General features: G+C 42.1%; 1 protein-coding gene across 3 annotated transcripts in view; it reads right to left on the reverse strand.

The window, feature by feature from the left end:
* Window positions 1-27,786, reverse strand: part of PDPK1 (3-phosphoinositide dependent protein kinase 1) — a 67,580-nt gene that overhangs the window by 21,024 nt on the left and 18,770 nt on the right. For all 3 annotated transcript variants that reach the window (XM_088452014.1, XM_088452016.1, XM_088452015.1), the window contains exons 2-9: window positions 16,620-16,865; window positions 13,681-13,723; window positions 13,000-13,137; window positions 11,235-11,379; window positions 10,804-10,901; window positions 6,841-6,916; window positions 2,144-2,212; window positions 1,866-1,962 (exon numbers count right to left, since the gene is read on the reverse strand). In XM_088452014.1, the coding sequence (XP_088308140.1) occupies window positions 1,866-1,962; window positions 2,144-2,212; window positions 6,841-6,916; window positions 10,804-10,901; window positions 11,235-11,379; window positions 13,000-13,137; window positions 13,681-13,723; window positions 16,620-16,865 (912 nt within the window). The remainder of the gene's footprint in view (window positions 1-1,865; window positions 1,963-2,143; window positions 2,213-6,840; window positions 6,917-10,803; window positions 10,902-11,234; window positions 11,380-12,999; window positions 13,138-13,680; window positions 13,724-16,619; window positions 16,866-27,786) is intronic.

The following is a 27,786-nucleotide window of genomic DNA, read 5'->3' on the forward strand; positions in this document are numbered from 1 at the left end:
TGCTCATTCGCTCCGAGCGATGTTCGCACATCTGCGCATGCGTTGTAATGCGCATGCGCCAACCAGTCAGTGCGGTCGGAAATCGTGTGCTCGCAAAATAGCGAGTGCCTGCTAATTTGAGTGACAGAATGAGGCGTTTGTGGGTGGTAACAGGGGAAGGTGCTTGAAAACGGGGAGTGGAGATCCGAACGCAGGCGTGCCAAACGGTCAAAACGGGCGTTTTAAGGGTGTGCATAATTAACAAAGCAGCGTCATCGACCACGTCACTTGGTTGTCTTTTAGCCTGAACTGCTCACATGATTGAGGTAGGAAAATGCTACCACAAGAATAGCGAGCAGTTCATACGCCTTTCGATGTACTCGATTAATCAAATAAATAGCGGAGATGACGTATGATGCGAGCGGCCAAGGGGCGTCTTTACAAAATAGCGAGCGCATGTTTCGTTCGCTCGCTCAAAGAGGCGTCAACAGACCGCAAAGATCGAGCGCTCAATTTAAATAGCCAGCATCTTTTACTGAACGAGCGTCCGCAAATAGCGTCCGGCTCTGAATCAGGCCCATAGATTGTAAGCTCCACTGAGGCAGAGACTGATGTGAATGGCCAAATATTCTCTGTAAAGCGCTATGGAATATGTGTGCGCTATATAAGTAACTGGTAATAATAATAATAATATACTCAAGGGAAGATATTTCTTGTACCACTTGAAAATCCTTATAGTCCGATTAAATGTAATTTCAGAGTAATGCAAAAACATTCAGATAAACTTAGAATGGTACTCAGTCCCAACAACCAGATCACTTGGCAGCTGCATCAGAAAAGTTGGCTAATGACAGGTTCATTGTAGTCATCATCTCAGTTTTATGGTATACCAGATTATGAGTTGTTTTGGGCAAGTTTGGAACATTATTTGTGTGGTCAGATGCTGGATACAATGAACAGAGGGCCTGATTCAGAGCTGAACGCTCTGACCAGAGCGCTCGCTCTGAATCAGGGCCCTCCTCCCTGAAAATGGAGCGGCCTCTTGGACGTGATGATGTCCATGATGAGCGTCCATGACGAGCGTCCATGATGATGGTCGCGATGGTCTTGACCATCGCGACCATCGGGCTTACGACGAGACCCTGTGGTAGGGTCTCGCTGCCGCAAGCCCTGGAGTGATTTTGGCTCTATCAGAGCCAAAATCACTCCCACTGGCATCACTAGTGATGTCAGTGGGGCCGGCTTCAGATGGTAGGCGTTCCCGTGGGAACGCCTCCGTCTGGCAGGCACGCTCCCGGCACGCCCACCAAAGGGGGCGTGCTGTCAATCAACATCGACAGCACGCCACCCTTTGGTGCGAGACCCGGAGCGATGGAGAGCCCGTCGCTCGCCGGGTCTCGCGCATGCGCACGACGGAGCTCCCTCCGTCGCGCGCATGCGCAGTGGGGGAACATCGACCCGCTTGCGAGCGTACTGCCGCTCACGAGCGGGTCTGAATGACCCCCAGAATGCTTTGTGATAAAGTGGTGGCTTTTGCAAATTTACATTTCTCCGCAGTTGTGACCTGGAAATTTAAAGCAGCAATAATATTAAGTGCACACTCCTGCGTGTTTTGCACTTAATACTGTTGGCGCCTTAAATTTCCAGGTCAAACCCACCGAGAGGCAGTGGCTTGCAAAAGCCGCTCCTAAGTGAACCTAGCCTGCAGTCTGTAGTGCTGACAGCACCGTGAGATGTACTGACTTACATCCCTGTCACACACTGGTAATTCTGCTACACAGATCTAAAAATAATAATTGCCAGTGACTTATGTATTGATGCATTTCAATATATTTACCAGTTGAATATTGTGTATTCTTACAAATAAATAAAATAAATAAAACTACCAGAAGTTTTTGTACAAGGTCTTTAGCTCTAGGGAAGAATTTCTCTGGGAAGTCATACTCCAGCTTGATTATCTTTTGAAATATAAGATATTCGTTTCTGCAAGAGAGAATAAAAATGTATTGTAAGTGAGACATAAAACAACAGACATCACACTCACACACACACTAACTGTGATAACACTATGACAGATGCTAGCATCAAATGTGTAACAAATGTTAAAGGAATTAACCACTTAACCCCCCCACACACACACTTAAAAGTCATGTCAAACTCTTACCCAGCTCTGAAAGGTGGTAATCCAGCTGCCAATTGATAGATAATACAACCTAGAGCCCAAAGGTCTGAGCTGAAGAAGACAGAAATAAATATATAAATAATATATATCAATAAAAATTTAAAAAAACAAACAAAAAATCACCATTTTACTAGAGACAACTACTAAAACGTGTTCATTAACAATTTGCTGGTCATTTGATTATGCCTTTTAATAGATAAATGATTATCAATCCATAGCAGGCACACTGGGACCATAAAATAAGATTAGCACAATACAGGCCTGATTCGGAGTCAAATGGATCTCTTAGCGCAAATGGCGAGTTTTTGTGCAGAAGTGAATGTACGCATTTTTGCATATGTCTGTCCTATAATGAATCAGATGGAACATTGACGGATCTGTCTCTCCGTGAAATAGCGCGAGCTGGAGGGAACTGGGCAGTAACAAGACAGTCGCACTGAATCATCCTGACTTGTGGGATTGTCATGGGAGTGTGGAGGGTGTGTAGCAAAAGCTCTGTGCGTACTGGGCATAGAAGCCTGTTTCCGTCAGATCTCTTGCACCTAGCATGGGGCTTACGTAAGCGCAAATACTAATGATGACGATTGTAGTGGCCGACGTAAAATAAATGACTAGCATGGGTTTCCACTTTGTGTGCAATTTATAATAATCAGCCTACATGAGAGCACAAGATTCTTAGCCAGAGGCGTTGCTCTTGGTTTAGGACAACCAGTATAAGTCCACAAACCCCTTGTATGAGACCTAATGAGTGCTGATCGCAGCATACAGAAAACACCGGTATGTAGCTTCACCCATATTACTCCTCCCAGTAATGGAGCATTTCCAGCCATACAGCAGTCCATGACCTATCAGCTACACAAAAGTCTGTGCATCTGGATAAGCAAGCATGTACTCTTGTAACTCCAGAGAGATGAACCTCTCATCTAAGGGGCAGGGATTAAATGAAAGGATTTTATTTAGTACTTTATACTTTGAATGTTGTGGAGAACTTAGGGTGGGTACACATTAGACAATATGTCGTCCGTTTTGGCGAATTGGAGCAACATATCGTCCCATGATTGTGCGCTCCCGCCCGCCATCGGGGTCGTCGCATCTGCTGTTCTGCCCTGCAGATGTGATGATCCAGCGGCCGGCGGCATGCTCCTGGATGTGGTCACTGAACGATAAGTGCGCTATATCATTCTGTGCGTATGGGCCGACCAATTTACAGTTACATCGGTCGTCCACGAACTTCTTATGTATACCCAGCCTTAATTTGCACAGGTAAAAAAAAAATGGATACAAGGTTTTGGTTTACAAGTAGGTACATGGATATATGTTGCATGGTTCAGGGAAGTTGGCGTTGATGAAATAATAATAAAAAGTTGTTAGTTTTATTTATACTCTCTGTAATTTACCTGCCTTTAAAGGGAGCGAAAACTGAACTTTTCCGAAGAGCTTACCCCAAGTCTCTGCATCGTTATCAATGCATTTCCCATCCATAACCCTTCTACAAACAAGTTTTGCCGTCGTACCCCTTTACACTGTAAGCCTTCTATAGGTTTTGTTTCAGTTGTGAGCAGATATGTAGTGATAAAAGCATGCGGATTGAGGGCCTGATTCAGACCCGCCCGTGAGCGCTAAGCGCTCGCAAGCGGGTCGATGGTGGCCCAGTGCGCATGCGAAAGACGGAGCCGGCTCCGTCGTGCACATGCGCGAGACCCGGATAGCGACGGGTAAACCGTGACTCCGGGTCTCGTACCAAAGGGGGTGTGCTGTCGATGTTGAGTGGCAACACGCCCCCTTTGGTGGGCGTGCCAGGGGCGTGGCTGCCCAGACGGAGGCGTTCCCAAGGAAACGCCTACCATCTGGGGCCGGCCCCACTGACATCACAAGTGTTGTTTGAGCCGAAAGCACTCCAGGGTTTGCGGCCACGAGACCCTACCACAAGGTCTCGTCGCAAGCCCGATGGTTGCGATGGTCTTGACCATCACGACCATCTTCCTGGCCGCTGGCTATAGCTGGGGGTGGTCACCCATAGCTATACAAGCGGCCAGGAGGCCGCTCTAAAAATCAAAAAGGACGGCCCTGATTCAGAGCGAGCGCTCTGTCAGAGCGTCCAGCTCTGAATCAGGGCCTGAGTCCTTTAAAACAGTTTTATGAAATAATGGCAAAATAATGAATGTATCTGATAACAGTAAACATAGTTGAACAGCGCAAGTAATTTTATCCCACAAAAGAAACCTGTATAATTGTCAGTATTGAGTCTGTGCCTCCTGAAGACTTCTAAAGGTGTCAGTGCAGACATGATGCCCTGACAACAGCAATGCCAATTATGTAGACGATCCATCACCTCAAGCATAAGTAAGCGTAAGCTAGGTGTTTTGAGACCATTCATGCAGTTATATGTGGGTAGTTTGAGCTATAAAAACCATATAAGTGTGTGCTTTACAGATAAAGCTGGTGCACGGGTGTGGCACTGTTCCAGAAAGCACCTGAAACTTTTTACATTATATTATATTATAAATGACTGACACTTTTGTTTTATTTATCAGGGTAACAACAAATTGAATTTTCCAACTGCAGAAATTGCAGCTGTGCAGACGTTGGCATTCTAGCTGTCAGTTTTTTAAGATATTATGGAGAAATTTGTGCCCACGACTTCTGTAGTTCTACGCCGAGATGTGACTGAGCTGTAGGGCATTTTCCCTGACCTTACTGTCGAGCTCATACCGCAACAAGACTTAAATAAATGCTGAAATCTGCTGGTCATTTCATCAAAGCCTAGAACTCCAGCTCCCTGTTTATTCCCCAAATAGTTTCTGCATAGTTTAGAAAAAAGCCTACGAGACCAGGGTCCTCCTCAGTGTGCCCTACCAGAGAGCACAACCACGGATCCTCAAACCTAGTAGACATATGGGTGGATCAGTAGCTTCGCTTTGTTGTTAGCTTGTCTTTTGCTGTTTATGTGGCCTATGCCAGGTAACAATTGTTTTGTTCTTGTTGTATTAGTACTGAATGTCCTCTACTTGCATGTGTTCAGTTGCATTCCATACTTGTACTAGGATATTATTCGTATTTGTTTTATTTGCTCCAATAAAACAAATTAAAATAAAAAAATAAAACAAGTACGCTTAAGCTGCCCACACACATAGCGATATTTTACCCGATTTGGCCAATTTCGACGAATCATGACGACAAATATGGCCAAATCGTGAGTGTCCACTCACGATCATGATGCCAATGCGCGTCCCCGTACATCGCATCTTCAGATCTGCCGTGCTGTAGGACAGATTTGCTAATCTGGGACACAAAGCACTGGATGCACGATAGATCTTAAGTCAGATTGGACATTTTTTACTCCAAATCGTGAGTAGGACTGCCGCGGAGCTGCCGGGGAGAGTTCAGGGGAAATCGCACACATCGTGGGATCGTGTGCAGATCGCTATGTGTGTGGGCACCTTTAGAATCCTTGCCCTGCTACATGCTGAAATCTGCAACAATTAAGCTCCAACCAGAGGGGATGGCATGACATTATAAAATAGAGCGCTAGACTTTCTGGTTTATTATTCCTTGCACTGTGTAAATGTCTCACATTAGCTGCACCAACAGCCCCATACCATAACATTTCCTCCACAATGCCTGAAAGAAGGCTCCAAGCACTCCTCCAGCATCCTTTCATTCTCTGCACGTCTCACATGTTCTCCTCATCAAGCCAAACACCTCAATCTTATACTCATCTGGCCAGAATACTCTCTACCACTCATCCACCGTTCAGGGTCTGTGTGCTTTTACCCATTTAACCTTCTTTTTCTACTTGCCGGTTCCAAATATGGCATTTTTTTTGGCAACCTATAATGCCTTTGTATTGTAGCTGATGACACCGATATTTGGGGTGCAGTATTTAAGAAAGCCACCGACACAGGACCTATAAGTAGTCTGTTACTCAGTCTGCAGGCTCTAATGTAATTCTCTCCTTGTGCAGTTGCACTTCTTTATCTATGGTGATTAGATTCAGTGTGCCCTTTTCTCTCAAGACTGTAGTGGATACATCTGTATAAAATCTTCAGTTCCCTTCACAATCAGAAGCATGGAATAGCCTTAATCTGATCAAACCAACAAAAGACTGGTGTGTATTTTGAGAAAGCGGTTTTGTTTTGCCCATTTTAGAATCCATATTGAACTGTAGAACTATTAGTGCAGCTGTAGCTTGCAACCGAAGGGAAGACTATTTATTTACATTATTGAACAGTATAATAAAATTCAGATGTGCTAAATGGTTCCTGTAATAAACCAGTTAACATTTAAACATGATTAATTAAGGATGATCTGCAAGAGTTTGCCTTTAGAACACTGCAATAATGGCTGCTCAAAATGGGGCTTAGCAGTGTGGAATAATCATTTATAAATCAGTCATTTCAATCTGTTCACAGTGACGGTTTATAACTAGTCGCTATGGCGAGGCAAATCGGTAGACTGACTGCCATCACCGTTACACAAAGGTGACATACTGTACAAGCAGTAGGACAGGCAGGGTCAACCCCAAGCAAAAGGTGCTGGCGTGTACTCACTGCTGTCCTCCTAGTTCATTTAGGTCATACCCATAATTATGGTGCTCAGCAATTTTATGTTTCACCAAATCTATTAGGAGGAGAACAGAGGAAAAAATAAAGAAATGTTGTGGATAAAGTAATACTTGCCTTTTACAAGCTGATTTCTCTGTGAGGAGCTCAGGGGACACATATTGTGCTGTTCCAACAAATGAATTTGCCCGGGCTGTGAACAGTAGCAAACAAAATAATAATTAATTGTGAGCACTGAAAAAAAAAAAAAAAAAAAAACAGAAAGCAGATATGCATTTCTATTTTCAACAAGTAGTTTACATTAAATAGGATATTCTATTTGGCACAACTAAGCCTATTTATTTTCCATTTATGTCTGTCTAGTGTAAATATTAAGAGATGAATGCATAGTAATATTTACAATGCTGGTATTTTCTCAAAACGTCTTGGGTATACGTGCATGTCAGCCAACATAGGGCCTAATTCAGAGATGTATGCAAACCCAATGGTTTATGTACATCTCCAATGTTTGCTAAACTGCACATGCACAGGATCCGGACTGAGCATGTGCGTTACCAGACGCAGTGTGGCTGCAGACGCCAAGTGAGTGACAGCCTGCAGACGTTTGGGGGCAGTGATGGTAAGCACTTTACAAAGACAGGATATTTACTCACCAGTAACATTTCCTTGAAGTCCATCAGGGGGATGCTATTACCTGTGGGTTATGCCTTAGGTGGGTTGGAGGCGTGCACTAACTAGTTTAAACTGACTCCCACTGTAACCAGTGGATTAAATAATTAATTTCTACATAGGCATATAAGTTTGTAACACACAACCCTTGCTAGGCCCCACTGAGGTGTGAAGAAGATCATTGTATTCATATAGTTGCAGTCTGCACATACTGGTTAGATATAACCTTTTGAGGTCAAACAAGCCATAACTTGAGGGGTCCAACTTGTACCTGCCATTACTATCAGCAGACAGTGAGCCACATTCCAATGAATGACCATTGTAAGATGTGTAGAGATGCTAAGCATTATGGGTAACAAACTCTACACAAAGGAGTTTTGAAATAGAGTTTATCTCCAGACATTAGGACACATCATTAGTTTATGTCTTTGTCTGGTAGTATAGGTTAGTGCTTACGGAGCATGTGCAAGAGAGATAAGTTTGGTCAATGCTACGTTGTACCAATCAGTGGGTACTTAGTTTGTAACTAATATGGGCTTAATATCCGCCAACACCCCATACTAGGCTATATAAATCAAGATTTACACAAAGGCTCTTAGCTCGTGCATGGATCTGAGACTGCAGTATAGGATGCCTGCAATGTAAATTGAACTACCTGGGCGTTATTGGAACGAGGGCTCCCCAGAGAAGATAAGATGAAGTACATCTTATGTTGGAGATGATGAATTACCAGTGTCATCTGAATACATAGACAAAAGTTGAGTATACTGTATACTTTGTATGTTGTTTGTTAATTGTTTGTTACTTAAGTGTGTTCATTTGTACTCACTCAAATGGTCACGTGTGTGTACTATTCATTTCGATCAGAACGAAACCCACCCCCTATATATAACCCCTCCTCATAATCCGGATCCTCAGTCTAATGTTTAACCAAGCCTGTAGAAAAACTCACAAAATAACAGACAACCTAACTAACAGAAATTAATCTGAAGTCAAACAAGGGAGGGATCTCGGCATCCCCCAGAAGGACTTCAAGGAATTGATTTTACTGGCGAGTAAACATTATGTTTCCTTTATCGTCCATCTCGGGGATGCCATTACCTGTGGGATCATACCCAAGCAAGCCAAATTAAGGGGGAGGAGCATCGGAAACGACTGCTCTCAAAATTTTCCGTCCTACACTGGCCTCACTAGTGCTGAATGTATGGAAACAGTAAAACTTAGTAAATGTATTTATGGAAGACCAGGTGGCTGCTCTACACACCTGTTCTACTGAGGCTCCATGTCGTACTGCCCAGGAAGCTCCAACAGCACAAGTCGAACGGGCTCGAATTGAGGCTGGAACCAACACATTGGAGGACACATAAGCCTGCCTAATGGCAGCTGTAATCCATATTGCAATGGATCCTTTAGAGGCTGGCCAGCCTCTTTTTGGGGCATCAATTAGAACTAACAGGGAATCTGTACATAGGAAAGACGCAGTACGTTCCACGTAAATGGCACGGACCATGTCCAACAAAGTTAACGGCGAGGCTTCATTGGCTAAAGTCTGCCGAAAAGCTGGAAGGACTATGTCTTGGTTAATGTGAAACACTGAAACCACCTTTGGAAGAAAAGAAGGTTTACTGCATAACACAACCCTACCCTCATGAAAAATGAGGAGCGGAGACTTACAGGAAAGGGCCACTAACTGTGAAACTTCTTGCTGAGGCAATGGCCAGCAGAAAAAACACTTTCAGGGTATTGCAATTCCACAGACTCCAAAGGTTCAAAGGGTGCTTTCTGAAGCGCCTCTAACACAAAGTTCAGATTCCAAGGTGGAACTGGTGGAACATATGGAGGCTGTATGCGAGTTACCCCTGGAAGGAAAGTATGTACTTCAGGAATAACGGCCAATTTCCTTTGAAACAGGATAGACAGGGCTGATACCTGTCCTTTGAGTGAGGATAACCGAAGTCCCCTCGCAAATCCATCCTGTAAAAGAGACAAAAGCCGGGATAAACCTAAACTCTCAGGCTTAAACTTGTTCTGTTCACACCAATAAATATACCTCTTCCAGATGAGATTATATATTTTTGACATGACTGGCTTACGAGCCTGGACCATAGTATTTGCCAGAGATTTAAAAAAAAAAAAAAAAAAAGTATAGCGACTCTCCAGAGGCCGTCTTTTTAGAGTGGGAAAGCTGGTTCACACAAAACCTCTTAAGTAGTTGCTCCCACTCTGATAGTGCTAGCCCTTCTCAATCAGGGACTAAAGTACCCTATAGTAAAACCGAAAATAAATAAAACCCTAACTAAAAAGCTAGGACCTAGCTAGTGCCTTTTACAAGGCACTAAAAACAAGACTGAGGATCCGGGTTATGGAGAGGGTTTATATAGGGGATGGTAGTCTGTTTGAACTAGTTAGTGCATGCCTCCAACCCACAGGTAATGGCATCCCCCAGATGGCCGATAAAGGAATGGGGCGTTCCAGCCCCATTTTGTAGACGTGTGGAGGCCAGGGTCTACGTTGTCCCACGTAGCTTCACTGGCCCCGGCAGAGTGAAAACACCAGCCATCCGGAATAAACTGAGGGTTACTCAGGTGACTGATGTTCATGCAGATCATCAGATGCTGAGCTTTCGGACGTAGAAGCGGATCACAAAAGCCTGCAGTGGATGTCTTTTTATTACAGATGCCTCCTGCTGCTATTCCATATTTTCGCACAGCAGCTACATTCAAAGACACAGCTGCTGTGTGAACCACGTCCATCTCTTAATCAGGCCAGATGCGTGGCCAGTTCTGGCTTTAAATGACAGAACAGGATTAGAGGAGATGGACACAAACCTAAAAGTGCCTGTATAGAGGAATGGCACATGCCCTCTCTGTACCAGAGCATAAGTAAAGAAAGTGAATTTTAGTGTACCTTTGTTATTATCTTTTACATATTAGGCACCATGAGATATATGTGTCAAAGTACAAAAAGGTAGACATAAAAAGAATCACAGTAAACTGCATAAATAAAATGCCCAACAATAATACATTGCATGAGTACACAGCATAAATACAAACACTGCAGTAAAACGACCGACAGGTAGTGACAAGTACAGGGGAAAGGGCAGGGCAACTTGCTGTAACTAGAACCAGCAGGAAGTGGTGAGCTGCAGGGAGAAGGTACCACAGCTCACAATGATCCTGTACCCATCGTATGGGTGAGGACACAATGTCAGAGTTAATCAAGGGGAGGAGGAGACAAAATACCATGAGCATGAGTGGTAAGGATGGTACTCCATAGCATGAAGACTTAACAGAGGTGTTTGGGCTGTTAGCAAAACAGCAGCAGAACCAGACTAGGCAAATCCTTCACATTCTGGTAAAACCGTAGCTGCACTTTGGCGGCAGCACAAATGAAAAAAGTTACTTCACCCACCTTGCCGGCTGTCTGACGATAAAATCTTAGCCGTTCCAAAATCTGTAATTTGAATATGCATGTCCTCACTAAGTAAAATGTTTTCAGGTTTCAGGTCTCTGAAACAGAACAAATAGCAAGTTTGATACAATATTTACATAGAATATAAAACAGACAAATCTTTCACCTGCCATTGGAGCACTTTCTACTCAAGATCATTGCTAGGCAACCTGTGGATCTCCGGCTGAACAACAGATACCAGTATGCTCTGCCAACCAGTGCCTGGGAAGTCTAGCAAAACAGATGATGCAGAAAATGCAGCCAATATACAAATACAATGTAACACAGTTCATCACAAAATTATCTTTTGCTTTTATTAAAAGTTAGTGGAGGTACTTGAGATCTGGCCAATTCATTTGTGTGTGTGCCCACTATTAACACAATCTTCTCACCTGTGAATAATTCCCTTCTCATGTAGATATTCTAAAGCACACACAATTTCAGCAGAATAAAACCTGGTGCATGTTTCATCAAATGAACCAATCTTCCTGATGTACTTCAGTAGTTCGCCATTCTTAGCATAACTGAGGCCAAAATCTGCATCCATGGTTAAGAAACAAAAGGTATAACATTTTCCTTCATGTACAAGTAGCACTGCAGCCTGCCCTCCCGTGATATTACAGATCTGTTGTTTGGGGTCAGTTTGAATAGAAGTAACATGCTGGTAGGACACGGAAAAATCTCAGCTTTAAAGAGGTAGCTTTTTTTCATGACAACATAGGATCATATTCTAGTCTAGGCCATGTGAATGTGTGTGTAGGAGCGTGTATTGGCAGACACTACATTGGTAGGTGGCAGCGGTATGCAATGGCGGTTAGTTCTGATTAACCTAATCAGGGGGTTGGTTTATTAACCAGGTAGAAATACAGTACAGGATATCAGGATTAGCCAGTTGTAGCCACAAGCATTAGGGTTGATGGGAATTGTGATGTGACAGTTTGCACTCACTGTATGCAGCTTTCAGAGCCGTAACTAGACTATTTGGTGCCCTGTGCCAGAGAGAGCCATTTGAAATGGGGACATAAGATAGTGCACCTGAAAAAGGGCCATGGCCTCATGGGGAAGGGCCAGGGAAGAGATAGGGGAGGCCAGAAGCTGCTGGGGATAAAAGAAGAGGAAGCTACAAGGGAGAATGATAATAAACAGGAAAATTGACAGGCCCAAACAGCGCCCCCTGCCCTGCGGTGCCCTGTGCCATGGCACTGGTCACACTACCCTAGTTACGGCCCTGGCAGCTTTGGTGCAGTGGTGGCAGCGGGATATATATACTAAAGGTAGCTGTGGTGATATAGTGGAGTCTGGGGTTTCACTAGGGTCTCTACAGGGGCACATCCAATATGTCGCAGGACGCAAGATAAAAATATGGCGGGGAGCAGCACATGTGCAATTCGAAGGTCGAGCCTCCGGCAGTCTACTCCGGGTCCTAGTGCCCGGCATAAGTGCAGTAAACAGAGGCAGCACAGAGCACTCCTCAGACAGCTTGCAGTAACCCATAGTGTACTAATAAAACATACAAATATGTGTAGTCCACCTGATGCTTTCTGAGACCACCCATTGGCACATTTTTTTAAATCATATTCTGCACATGATAGGTCAATAACATCAAGGCCTCATACCCACTTGTATCACATTCAACTATGCACTAAAGTTCTTAAACCTGACACTACACACACACAAAAATAGGGTACAAAAGGAACTCAATTGGTTCCAATGATCCCATACCCGCTGGCGATGTTCCATGTGTGCAGGAGCTTTTTACAATGTCTGCTGTATTCAATGCACCTAAAACAAATTATGTGTGCTGAAGTCAATGGAGTGACCTACAATGACCTCAACAGAATTACAACTGCAAATTAACAAAAATAACAACATGCCAAACGTGTTTAACATATGGTTCCAGCGGCATTTGAACTCCCCTAGTTAAACAAGAGGGGTTTCAGCTAGTCCGTGAGCATTCCATGCCTGAAATGATGACGAGACGAAAAAGTCAGAAATAGCCCAGAACTCAAAGTAATTTGAGAAAATATATATTGTCTATGGTAATCGTGTAATTATAGCCTGCAGTGTTACACTGAGATTCCAGTCACATCCACATTATCCCTCTCCTCACTGGCAAAAAAAGGTAGAACTGCTTGACGAATTTTCTTTTAAGGATACATAGTTTTTCAACATCTTGAAATGTGAAATATAGCTTGACGAAGAATGGGTGGTCCAATCGTGACATCACATCTTTTTCCCGGGTCACATAAGGTACCTTATTCTCTTTTACAATGTGACGCTTCTGTAGAATTTTAACTTTAAAAGGAAAAACAGAAAAAAAATTATTAAAAAAGGCATGTCCATGTGTTACAGAACACATTACTAATCATAATGCCACACATTTAGAACAAATGTATTTTGCCAAATTGCTTATCTGTCACATTAATATTTCTTTCTTCAGAACCATGACTGTACCTCCCTTGTTTTAACTTTTTATTAAAATTAGAAACGTAGGCAAATTTATATTGAAAGACACACATTATAAAAATCTAGTTATTCTTGTATAAAACTGGGTAAAGCAAAACTTATATTTCAATGTATTTTCTTCAGAGAGCTATGTATCCTGTACATGGGAGCAGAATTTTGTAGAGACATGACAGCTGGCAGCAAAAAAGCAACTAGAGGTGGATCCTATGATCCTGCACCAAATTCAAGGAATTTTTTTCTTCATATCTAAATTGGTGGTAAAAGTTCATTTATTTGGTCAATTAGGTTTTCCCTGAATGTGTAGCAGATAAGAGATCACTGATATTATTGCTCTGCAAATAAAGAGAAGGCATGAAATGTGAATGTACTCACTGGCATATTCTCTTCCGGTTGATAATTCTTTGGCCAAAACAACCTGCATAACAATAACAAAGTGCTTTCAATACATACAAATACACAATATTATAATAATAAAAATCAAACATCTGAAGTTTATGTAATGGTTTTTATTTTTTTTTTTTTTTTAGTAAGGTTACGTTTCAGAAATAAGCTTCAAACTATATAAAAGCCGATATTTATGACATATTTTGAATACTTTTTCTTATTTTTGTAAATATTTAAAAAATGTACTTAATGAAAAAAAAATCAACCATTTTCGCCTTTCGTTGATCAATTTTGACGTACCCGCCAGTAAGAAAGTAGCTAAGTGTGGTGTATTACCGGTGTATGACTGTAGATGGCACTGTAGACAAAAAGAAAAGCTAAGTACTGATAGAAGTTTTGCAACTCTATTGATGCATACACACGGGACGACCGTCAGCAATAACGATATCACTGAACGATCTCCCGGGTGTGCTGGATGATAGATATCGATCATCCAGCACACCACCAACGACGGCCAATGACCTGCGATCAACGATCGCGAATCCCTATAGTAACCTGGTCGATATCGACCAGGTTGGCCTGCATGCACGGCCGATGGACGATATCGTTATCGTCCATGCGTGCCTGCACATCGCAGGTCGTTGGTGGATTGGCAGGGACCAAAAAATGCATATATATGATATGATCGATATCGTTAATATCGAGCATTTTAATCGTCCCGTGTGTACCCACCATATGATTGCTTCTCTGTGTGGAACTCCATGTTAAATAAACTGTGTTGGATCAGCTTGTCTACTCCTCTTCTGTATCTACAGACAACACTGAGATATGGCCAAACACATTTTAAGACATATTTGAATCAATTAGTGAAGTACTATCCTTAAATAATGATAAATATATGAAAAAAGGAAAAATAATAGCGGAAGTAAAAAATGTAACTTCAATTTCTTGGCAAATAGTTTTTGCATATTTTGGGCATTTTACTTTCTAAATATTTTTTAAATTTTTGGCTGCTTAATTTGGGCAATACTTGCACAACTTTCGAAGTCTGATTATAATAATAGTAATTATAATAAGTTACAGCCAAGAAATAAAATCGGATGATCCAAACAACTACATAGAATGCAAGCTACTTTGGGCACTTTAAAAGACAATTTGACCTAGCACACTTAGTATGCATTCGATCTAGATGTGAGTCGGCTCACGGTGTAAGTGTGGCTATAAGCTGCACTTACGGTTCTTCAGGAGTCGCTGACTTTGCTCTCAACCCCATTGGGACGTGTACAAAAATCTACTAGTCCGGGGCAAGATCAAGCCGCTTGGGGAGCGAGTTGTGGTGCCATTGCCGTTGTTTGTAAACAGTAGCAATGGTAACTTCACCCCCCCTTGCACCTAACAGGATTGACTCCTATATGTAATAATACTTTTATGAATATGTAAAACTGGACAAGGAAACATTACATGGATTTACCCCACTAGAGATTGGCGGGCCACAAGCAAATCAGCTTTTATAATGCACAGCGCAATTTTTGTTTTGTCTTAATATATGAATTCTGTGCATGTGAGGTAACAGAATAATAAAAGGTAAAAGGATAACTACCACGCATACATTTCATCAATACTACTGCACCTTTACTTTCTGTACAGTGCCACACATTGTACACAGAAGTATAAAAAGAATATTCCCAAGTACGTTACAGTGTAGTTCAGTGGTCCCAAACTGGGTGCAGGGATGCCACGGGTTGGTGGTCCAGGACCAAATCAAATTATTTATGGTCAATATGATGCGCAAAAACAGTGATTGGGGCTGCCATTCAGAAAATATGTGGACAGGCAGAAGCGCAAATTTCTTAATATGGTATTTTTTTCTGAATTTCTCAATAAGATACTTTTAATATAGGGGTGCTGCGAAAAAAAGCAAATATTCTATCGCGCCGCGAATAAAAAAAAACAGCTTGGGAACTGCTGGTATAGCCTAAAGACTCCACTGTGTAGTACAATACAGTATGTGTGGACTCTTTGGACTATATGTATTGTCGGGATGCAGTCATAACCCCGACCACGGGGATTCCAGCGCTCAGATTGCCGGCATCCCAACACCTGTCAGAATCCCGGCGCCAGCATCCCAACCGCCGGAGTCCCGAAGGTAAGTAGCGTGTTAGGGGAATGGTTAGCGTTAGGCACTAGGGGGAGGGTTAGGGTGCGGAGAGGTTAGGTTTAGGCACTAAGGGGGGAGGGGGGGGGTTCGTTTCAGGCACCGGGGAGGGAGGGTTAGGGTACAGTGAGGGGGAGGGTTAGGATACCTAATCACAAAAAAAAAAAAAATCCCGCTTTCTTTATAACATGGAAACTTATAGTGTCCTCATACATCAAGCCTCAATACGCCACACAACACGACTTGCTTACCATGAATAAGCTGCCAGGTCCTGTGCAAATCTGCTAGCGATAGTAGTCTTTTTTGCCAAGCTGCAATGCAATGCGACTAGGAAGCATAAGCAGACTGTGCTGGATAATGTGATATGCGACACTTGTATATCTGTGTGCCAGAGTCTGTATATGAAGCACAACGGAACTTGATGAAAAAAGCCATGGCCGCTACATTGCAGCACTCAGTATACAGATTCAGGAACTCGCATGCAGATTAATTAGCACAATCAGCTGGTGCGTCCTAGTCGTATCACATGGTGATTAAGACGCAATTTTAGCAAAAAAGCAAGAAGACGCAAATAAGAACGCCCGCTGCTAGCAGAGCCTCAAGGAACCTAACACACACATTTTATATATATATATATATATATATATATACACATACACACACATGAATGTTGAAAGAGGAAGATGGACCAACTTGCATTTAAAGTTTTGGGTAAGTTAAATCTCTTTAAACAGAGATTTTTCACAATGTATCCATGAATTGCAGAACTCACTGTTGAGAAGGAGCCTTCACCAAGGATTTTGCCGAGCTTGAAGTCTTGGGGACGTTTCTTTCGAGACGGTTGCGTTTGCTGTTGCCCTGTGTGCTGCTGGGGGTCAGGAATAGCTCTATAGTCTGCTGGCTTCGCCTCACCGGTTGAGCTTGCTCGGTTGCCGCAGTTCACTAGAGCAGGTGGAGACCCAGTGTCGGAGTTTATTACTAGTGAGGGGGATGGGCAGGAGCACATGACCACGTTGGACTGAATTGGAATAGGAAAAAAAAGGGAGAGGGGGTCAGTTGGGCTCTCCATACAATATGACAAACTTTTCTACTGGACATATTTGAGGACCATTATGAAACTGTTGCACAGGTGACTCTCTAAGCCATATAAACAATTCCGCTTTGGGGCAATTCCATCGGTAACATAATCGCCTTTTTACAGTGATAAACTCTATTCATTATACTACTGCAACTACTAATGTGAGCAAGTCATCACAACCCAACAGCCCATAATAAACCCCATATAGGATACTAGCAAAATAGCTTAAATGCTAGCTTGTGTTAGTTATCCTTGATAAGTCAGCCTACTTTCATAGTCAGTAACAGAATCACTATTCATGAGACATGTTACTATGTGTGTGTGTACACAAAATCAATATTCAACTTCCAGAATTAACTCTAGAATTTCACAATTTTATTGCAGGATGGGGACACCCGGGGGGGATACATCCACATAAATGTGGAAACAATAGAACAATTTGCGTAACCTGGGCATATAATGTGTAATAAAGTAACAGAATCACCAAGTGGGTAATGAGCAGGGTAAAGTGTACTGACTACAATATGTATGCTACCTACTAATGCAACTGCTACTATTTATATTTCCTACTATGTTTTACAAACTCTAAGGACAAAAGTACACAGTTTGAAACGTATCAACTTGGCTCAATATTTGTGAATAAAAGTGGACATTAACAAACAGATTCAGATACACAGAAGTGCAATTCAAAAATATCAATACAAACAGGTATATTCAAAACAAAATCAAGACTAATAGTAGTACATTTCTGACATATAGGGGTCAATCATATTAGCTGCGATGATCACGCCAGTGCGAGTCATTGCGGCAATGGTCGCACTTTACGGCAGCCCGGACTCGCAGCTCCATAGGGTTTTGAGCAAAATTCAGCGAGTTCGGGCTCGGAGCGGGTCGCGAAGGGTGTGAGGTGCCAGTCCGCTGCCGGCGTTTTAACTTACATATAATAGGATTGACCCCATAGCCTTTACTGAGCCTCTGGAACAGGAGGACTAAAATAATATTGTCCCCTGTTATTTATATTGGGGTTTTGCAACAACTTTAACACTTTAGTTTCATCCCCCCAACATTTGTCCTCCTCTTATATGGTGATTCTATTACCTCAAATAACAGCCTGGAAAAAATTCTTAGGATCAGCTCCTTTTAAAAATGAATCTGTATTTAGAAACTTTAATATAAAACTGAATTTAGAATTAATAACTCAAAGGGAGGAATTCAATTGTTTTCACGGCCCGCATCTCCCGTCTAAAGTGACAGGAGTTCGCGGGCCGCTATGCAATTGTTCCAGATTTTCATGCTGATCACACCCAAAGTGGTCAGGTTTAGCCGCGTAAAGCAGCTAAACCCGACCAAAGTGCTGGGCGCGATCGCGAAAAGTGATGTTTGGGCGCCCAAACATGTCACTTTTCGCACATTTCAGCTCTCACCCCCCTGGGGCTGCGAGCTGAAATGTAGCGCTGGCAGCTGATCGTGCCCGACAGGAGCAAGAATTGAATAGCTCTGTCGGGTGCAGGAATCAATTGAATTCCGCCCAAAATCTGAATAAATAATCCAACATTTTTACTTTTTTCAGTAACGGAATCACCTTTACTGTTATACGTTGTAACCTAACCACATCATGGAAAGAATGATTTATGGCTGTAAAATGTCCTTATTTCCATTATATTAACCCTGATATTGACATGATATGTGATAATTTAATCAAACACATATTTTGATTTCTGTATATACAAAGGAATGAAATCCTGCCCATAATATTGTTTTCATTCAATGAAGATCCCTAATATGAAGTACTAGATCACAAATCAAAATTATTTTCCTATACTAGCAAAATAGCTGTTTTGAGTTTTATGTTTTTGGCTTTGTGTCCATATTTTCATGGAATTGCCCTTTTGTTTTAATAAACTGTACTAGAAAAATTAATTATTATGGGTTAAAGCCACTATTATACCAGTTTTCATAAATGTTACCGAATGTACTTCTAAGCACAGATGGTGTAATGGTTAGCATTCCTGCCTCACAGCACTGAGATCGTGGGTTCAATTCCCACTATGGCCCTAAGTGTGTGGAGTTTGTATATTCTTCCTGTGCTTGTGTGGGTTTCCTCCCACACTTCAAAAATATACTGGTAGGTTAATTGGCCCCCAACAAAAATTAACTCTGTGTGTATGTGAGCATGTGGTAGGGAATATAGAGTGGGGTGAAGATTCTAAGAAATCAGGGCCCACTGGAATTATTACTGACTTACTTATATACATCTGCTATTTACTGACTTATCTTTATACCTCAGAGGAGGAGAGCTTATTTTTCACATTTGTTTCCAGGTTATATTGCGTGACATGTGTAGGTCACAGAGATTTATTTAAGCTGAAGCTCATAGATTTTGGAGCGCAGAGAGAACATTTTTTTTCAGGGAATATAGAGTGTAAGCTCCATTGGGACAGGGACTGATGTGAATGGCCAGATATTTTCTGTAAAGCGCTGCGGAATATGTGTGCGCTATACAAATAACTGGTAATAAATAAATAAACTGCCAGCAAATCTGATGACTTGGAGGTAAATTTACTAAGCTGCTGCTTTTGCAAGTCAACACTTCTCAACAGGTTTGACCCCCAAAGTTTAAAATCGCACAGATTTTTGCTTTTGCTATCAGTGCCATTTTAATTTTCAGGGTCAATCATGGAGAAGTTGTAAATGTACTACTTGGATTCATTTTATGTACCTAAACCTGAAGCTAGAAAATAAGGAGTTTGGTTTCATTCTCCTCTATCCTCGCTGCTGGGCACTGCCCTCCTTCATCTTCCCTTTCTCCTGAGAAAGGGAAGCGGTAACATGTGACGGCAACTGCCCTGGGCCAAGGAGAGAGTGGAATATGGGGCGACTATAGAACTGAGGGCCTGATTCAGAGTTGTACGCTAATGCGATTGCAGCTGCGACTTCCCACGGAACGCAGCTGTGAAAATATGCTGCCTTCTCATCTGCGTCAGACGTCGCGCACCAGCGTAAATATCGGTAACATATCGACCAGCCACGCAACCTTTGTGGCAGGTCTGACCTGTCTCAAATACAGAGGCTCTACTTACACGGAGAGAGCTCTTGTGCTGCGTATGTGACCCATGTAACAGAGTTTAATCGGTAAGACATAGCTGTGTTTTACTGACCACCCACCCCTCCTTTACCTTCCCCAAACACTGACTACATGTCACTCACTTTGTGAATGGGTTCTCTGTGCATACGGAAACACAGGACAATCGCACAGTGCGGTGCGACTTTGCGTTGTCGCTCTGAGTAAAATCGTCATTGCGTACATCTCTGAGTCTTTATATTTCCAAACAGTAAATGCTTCTATGCACAAGTGGACAGAGCACAGGAGAACTTGTTATTTTCCTTTATGGGGACAGGTGAATATGTATACAAATGATCAAATGTAATATATTAGGTGAGACTATAATAAACGGTAAAAATTGTAAATCCTGTAGTTGTTTTCTTACAGTGTAAAACAAAGTTGGAGTCAAACGTCACTGTAGGGCAGTGGCTCCCAAACTGGATGCCGTGGCACCCGGTTGGTGGTCCAGGACCAAATCAAATCAAATATGGTGAATCTGTGCTTGTGACTGCCAATCATAAAATACGTGGACAAACAGAAGCGCAACTGTGTCCACCACCACATGGAGGATGACAGGTAAGCATCATTTTTTTCAGATTTTTTCAATAGAAACTATTGGCTTAGGGATGGCGTGAGAAAAAAAAACTCAGATACTATAAAACAGTGGTTCTCAAACTCGGTCCTCAGGACCCCACACAGGTCATGTTTTGCAGGTCACCCAGCAGGTGCACAGGTGTAACCATTACTCACTGACACATTTTAAAAAGATCCACAGGTGGAGCTAATTATTTCACATGTGATTCTGTGAGGAGACCTGGAAAATATGCACTGTGTGGGGTCTGAGGACCGAGGTTGAGAACCTGTGCTATAGAGTACGGTGATTCAAGAAAGTTTGTGAACCACTGCTGTATGATAAGGTTAATCAGGTTTTCTACTACTAGGTGTTCATGAAACTTTGACCGGGGGGGGGGGTGGCGCTATTACCTTGGGACCAGCAGCATACATACTCAAGACCTTTTATCTGGAATATTTTGAAATGTGGGACATGGGGATGAGGCACAGATTCAATGTGGACCGGGACATAGGTGTGATAAACCCTCACCTATTTGATGTCACTCAAGTCTATTTTATACGGTGCATGGTGGAACAAGAATGTGTTTGGAGTTTCGTGACCTCTAAGGATTACATCTCATCTGCCCCTGTGTCCTAAAGTAGCATTAAATCAAACCATGCTTAAGTGGGCGATTTTTATATTTCCTGTATTATTAAAGTAATTATATTAATAGTCTTACAAGAGGAAACTCCTACATGAAGGAAATGGTGCAGAAGCAAATAGTGAAACACAAAACGCAAAAAAAGCCAAATGTTACCAGTTGATAAGAAGTAATTGGTACTTTCCAGGCACCTGGCTGCTTGTGCTATTTCTGTAACTTATATCAAATAAAAACCACAGGGGTCTGTCCCTAACACACAGTGTCTTGAAAATATTTACACTGAATGAACATTTGCTGCTAGAGAACAGTGCTAGATGCTGAGAAAGAACTCACCAAAATGTACCAGCAAGTAAATTGTAATTAACATAAGCTGCCAAGTGTGAGAACGCCGGCTCATACATGCAATGGGGAATTTCGAAAGAAAATTTTAAAAACAATACGATACTGTGAATATTTTCCCCATCAAGCATAACAGGGCAATATACTTTACCAGGTCCCAGAACGGTCTCGATTTAACAAATAAATTATCACTCAAACGAATACCATGGTTCAAAAAGGAAAAAATAAAATATATATTTTTTTTAAAAAGTGTCTTGAAATTAAAACCTATAACTTTGATACGACACAACTGGAGAAGCATCATTCAGCAATTATTACTATTTTGATTTACCGCTATAAAGAAGTAATAAATAATTATATTAAAATAGTCTCTAATGTATGCAGTTGTGAGATCAATAATCATAATATTGACACTACTTATGTTGGAGCCACATTGCTGGCACCACTATACGGACAATGCTAAGCATTTTAACGGTGTCGCTAATATAACTTAAAACCTTAACGTAACAGCACCATGTTTAGTTATACTAGCGACACCTTTAATATACTTTAAAGTAGCATTTTAACATGGTCGGCTTACTGGTGTCAGCAACATGGCTCGGACATAGTGTCAACATAATGATCTCAGAAGTGTATACCTTAGCGACACTATTTTAATATAATTATTGGGAGATTTTGTCTGTTGGGTGGAAAAATCCTTTAGTTTCCTAGTTCAGATCTGCTGCCGCCTTCTACCTAAAGGTGCATACACACTAGACGATATGCTCCCTGAGCGATATCATCTAGTGTGTCCCAGGCAGGGTGTGCTCAATGTCGTTCATGACATTGAGCACAGCCGCTGAACGATATCATTAACGATATCGTTCAGCGCCGGGCTCTCTCCCCCATTCCCTGACATGCAGCAACCTGACGACATCGTCAGGTTGGCCTGCATGTCAGCCTGATGAACGATGATGACGAACGACCCGCGGGAACGCGCGTCGTCGTTATCGTTCATCTTTTTGGGCTTAAAAATGGACGATAAAGTGGACAACTGAACGATAACGATATCGTTCAGTTGTCCACTTTATCACCCAGTGTGTACACACCTTTACAGTGAGATAACACGTCCAAGTACACTGGACATTTTAAACAGAGACTTAAGCATGTATGCGGGACCCAACAGTCTTTATATTATACTGCATTCAGGAACAATTTGAAACATTTGGTGGACTTTTAAAATAAAATATATTATGAATGACCAATGAATTGCTTCATTGTATGTTTCACTCCTTTACAAAAATCCCCAGCCAAACACAATTAAGATATTATACTATTACAGGAATGCAAATACTCTGTTGAGTTAGAACCTGGAGGTCTGAATAGTGTAACCATTATTGCTTACTGTTTAAGCTTGCCCATGCAGTGCTTCTCCTATAGCCACTAAACAACTTGGAAGTATTATTATTATTCTTTATTTATATGGTGCCACAAGGAGACCGCGGCGCCTTACAAAATCATAAACAGCATGAACAGATAACACAGGAACGAAAGTGACATACAATGCAGAACATTGCAGAAAATGGACATTGTTTATAAACATTGCTGCACCAGCAGTCATAAGACTCAAATAGGCAGCAGGATGGCAGAACCCAAAGGATGGGTGCTATAGTAGGCAGTGGGGAGGATATGGTGGTAGAAGCAAGTGAAGGAAAAGCATGTGAGGGTAGAGGGCCCTGCTCGTGAGAGCTTATGACTCCAAAAGACTTATGTCCTGTTCTAACAAGAAAACTGGGGTACACTTCATATTGATGATGCATATTCTAACAAGAGATCAACCTGTTCCTATACGGATGAGCAGATACATATCCTATCAGAATTGATAGACTCATTATTTGGATAGGTTGTTAAATGGGAGACTGTACTAACAGAGCGCCAAATGACCGAATCTCATCCTTTGCTGCCATCATTGTTAGCGGTCTAACTTAACAGTGCATAGGTGCCATCTAGCAGGATTGCAATATCTGTGACCAGCTTAATGGGATGCTCTACAAAAAAAGAGGAACAATGAGAGTCTTGAGTGATAAAATATAGAGTTTTACATTTCTGTATGGCTAATTTATGTGGGGAAAACATTCCATTAAGCATTGCTTTTTGACTGGGGTGGAATAGGAATGAAAGGAGCCTCTAGGGGAAATTACTCTATACACTGGGGCTATTGGTAGGGGCATGTATCAGGTTTTATGTAGCTGACAGTGCAATTTAAGATAACTACATTTAATATTTCATAATCAAGAGTACATAGAGTTCCAAATATATTACATTCTGCCAACAGTGAGAACATTTACAGTTATATAGCGGAAATATCACAAGTTACTCTTCCATACTGGGGAAATTTGTATTACCAATATTTTTAGAAGTCTTTAAGGGCAAGCAAAGCAACAATTTGACATTAGTGTATGTATGTATATTCAGAAGGGTTGTGAAGTTCATGCAGGTCAGAGCTGTTTTCTAAAGTGCCAAAGGTCATGGGATAGATTCCTAGTATCGTGTAGGACCTCCTCTAGCCTGGCGAAATGCAGCAACACAACATGGCATTCCACTAGTGGACAGATGTTGACCCATGCCATCTGGGTGCGAATGGACCTCTCCACCATGTCCCAAAAATGCTCGATTGGATTCATGTCGGGTGACGTGGTGGACACGCCATTCGTCAGAACTCTCCAGAATGCTTTTCGAACCAATTCTGGACAACTTGGGACCAATGATACTGTGCATTATCCTGCTGGAATATTCCATCATTGTGGGGGTACATGAAGTCCATTAAGAACTGCAAACGGTCATCAAGCAATGCAACATAGTGGTTACCAGTCAGTCAATGTCTTGTTCAGGCGGACCCAACCCATGCCACATGAACACACCCCACACCATGATGGAACCACCACCAGCCTGCACGGTGCCTTGTTGACAACTGGGGTCCATGGCCTCATAGGGTCTGTGCCACAACCGAACCCTACCATCAGCCCGAAACAACTGGAACTGTGACTCATCGGACCACGCCACATGTCGCTAGTCCTCTAGGGTCCAATTAGCAACATTACAAGCCCAAATGAGGTGCTTTCTCTGATGTTTTAGTGTTAATAGAGGTAAGCTGGTGGGTCTTTTGCTCCCATATCCCATGGAAGCTAAAGAATGTTGCACTGACATGCTGGACATGTGTCTGGTACCTTCTGCATTGAATGTGGATGTGATTTGAGCCAGTGTTGCTAGTCTGTTATCAAGGAGAATTCTGGCCAGATGCGGCTGGTCACGATCATTAAGCACCTGGCCACTGCTCTGTCCACGGTGAGTGGCAATGCCCTCCATGAAGTATTCCCGGTACACTAGTGATACAGTAGATTAAGGAATGTTGAATGTCTGCACAACTTTGGAAATATAATGTCCCATCCATCAGGCAAACACTATCATGCCTCGTTCGAACTTCGATAATTCACGTCGCCTTGCCATGAGCAGCACGAGATTAGAACTGATGCACGCCTTGCCATGAGCAGCACGAGATTAGAACTGATGCAGATCTGGGCATTTCCAATACATCACGGTACAGTGACATCATCTACTATTACCTTTACATACTAATGACTTGACACTTCAGCGTATGTACAAAATTGAAATGACATGCTTATACTTACCTACCTATATTTATCTTTCACTACTCAACAGTAGAGAGCCTTGTTGCCATGCTTTGCTATCTGAGCAGAGAGGGACTGATGATTTTGCACTGCAACTCTGCAAACATGCAGGTGAGGTAGGTGATGTCAAAAGCTCTTAAAATACATCACTCACTTTATTTTTCTATCATCGGGTTATGATCGCATTAGTACACTGTCCTAAGTTGTAGGAGCAATGTTGGTCTGTACAAATGAGTGGGGATGTAATAATTTACATTTTAACAGACACAATGGGATTTCAGGTTAATGCAGAACAATGTATTCTACCTTCATGACTACCTGGAATAAAGACAACAGTTTCATTACTTTCAAATAGCAGCTATGAGGCTGTATAGTTACATATATATGTGGGGACTATGCACACATTATTTCCATGCCTTCAGTTATAACCCCATATTCACACTGAGGGCCGATGTAATCACTTTCAGTTTGCCAAAAGTGATGATTTTTCTGCAATTTTGACAGCGATTTAAAATACAAATCACCGCCTATAATCTGGTGCCAAAACGAATCAGTACTTTTGGCAAATCAGAAGCCATTACATTTCGCATGTTCACAAGCAACAATATGGTTTTTCAAAGGGATTAATGATCCCTAATAAAAGAGCAATTTACACAACACTTGTGGTACAGTATGCTCCAAACAGGGCAACTCATTACTGGTGAGCACAAAGTTACATATTTTCAATGTTTTATTGAACTAAAGAAGGAACAAACAGTTCTTTTATATGGAGTGGGGAAGGCTTAGAACTTAAAAACAACAAATATAAGTTGGTCCCTATACAGGGCAGATGAAAACATATGCTTAAGACTTGGTTTCACCCGTTTTATAAATGTTCAGCAAAACGATGTGAGAGACCGTATTCCTCTGTACGTGTATATCTATTAGTGATTTGAAACTAGTTTATTAGTTGTCACATGTTTAAAAACCATAGAAAATCTGTTCAATCTAACGGCCAATATATTGAGAGCGCGTCGGCGGGTGTGTACACCTGATTAAGTCTGTGAACGACATTGTTCATAGACATTTCGCGATGGCTGTGCAGCACAGCAGATGGCCGATGTATCTGCAGATATAGCATCGCATTTGGCTGTGTGTACGGGCAGTCAGCCGATTGTCTGTACACTTGCTGCACGGACCGCCAACAACTAACAGCTCAAGTGAGCGGGCAAATACAAATGCACACCCAGTTGCAATGTCAGGGAACACACATCAAGTGGTAAGTCTCTATAGCTTACCCGATGAGCCGCTGTGCCAGCGGATATACCCTTCGGTGGATCCATCAGCACAGTGTGTACCCAGCTTAAGACAACCAAGAATCACTGGATACAGGCCATGGACCCAAATTCCTGTACTGTGCATGCTGTTCTTCTGTATGAATATAAGGGACATTGGTGATGGCATGATGTCACAAGATAACCTTCTCCTTGACCCCCAGCACTCAGATCCAATGTAATAGCAAATTACAAGTCAACTGCAGTCAGATTATTGTCTATCTATAAGTGAATACCCATCAGTCTTTAATTGGTAAAAAATGTCTTGTAGAGGTGAATTAGACATTAGGGACTACCTGCATCAGTTTAACAGGGCCCTCACATAGCTAGTTTGTGCTGTTTTGGGGCCCTGCTTTTTACACTGACACTTCCTCAGACCATGTGCAAAAGCAGATCCAAGCACCTATCTCCTTTTTCATCAGGATTTGGTCCCTTTGTGTTCTCACCTCCTTGTTCACTGCTATTAGCAGACAGGAAGGCAGCAGAAAAAATATTTTACTGATCACCTTGTATTCTACTCTTAAGGTGCGTACACACAGTACAATATCTATGAACGATAACATTCAACGATAAATCGTTCATATCGTTTATTTTGTATGCAGCGAACGACCATCTAACGACCAACGATGCGCGTTCCCGCATGGACAATAATGATATCTATGGTCATCCGTACATGCAGGCCATCTTGGACGATTTCATCAAGATTTGCCTGTTCAGGGCTGTGGCAGGATGACTTCACTAACAGATATCTATCATAGATATCTTTCAGTGTGTACACCCAATATTGTTTGTCCTGAACTACAGAAAGTTCAAGGGAAATCGTTAAGCGATATTGTTGGTTGTGTAGTTCGTACCGCGTGTACCCAGCTTTACTTGGGAGTGAACTGCATATTTACATCATGTGAAATGATACATGTTCTATTTTCATAACAACAAATCTTATTTTGTGACCAAAACAATTATCGTAATACTCACGTACTGATAACTGCTATGGGGTTTTGACATTTTGATCACCCTTCTGAGATACGAGCAGAAAAACACGCTAACTAGATTCTCAGGGCAGTATGCACTGTGCAAGGTAACAGCATCGCATCTAGCAGTGAAGCCCCAGGCATTAATTGCTATAAACGTCATCTACCAACTTATGTGCCAGACGCGATGCAGGCAATTGAATAGCTCTGGCCACTCATCCCAGGAGCTTAACAAACTCACAATGAATTAAAT

Source organism: Taudactylus pleione, unplaced genomic scaffold, assembly GCF_031769625.1.
Source record: "Taudactylus pleione unplaced genomic scaffold, aTauple2 ptg000032l, whole genome shotgun sequence".
Classification (NCBI taxonomy): Eukaryota; Metazoa; Chordata; class Amphibia; order Anura; family Myobatrachidae; genus Taudactylus; species Taudactylus pleione.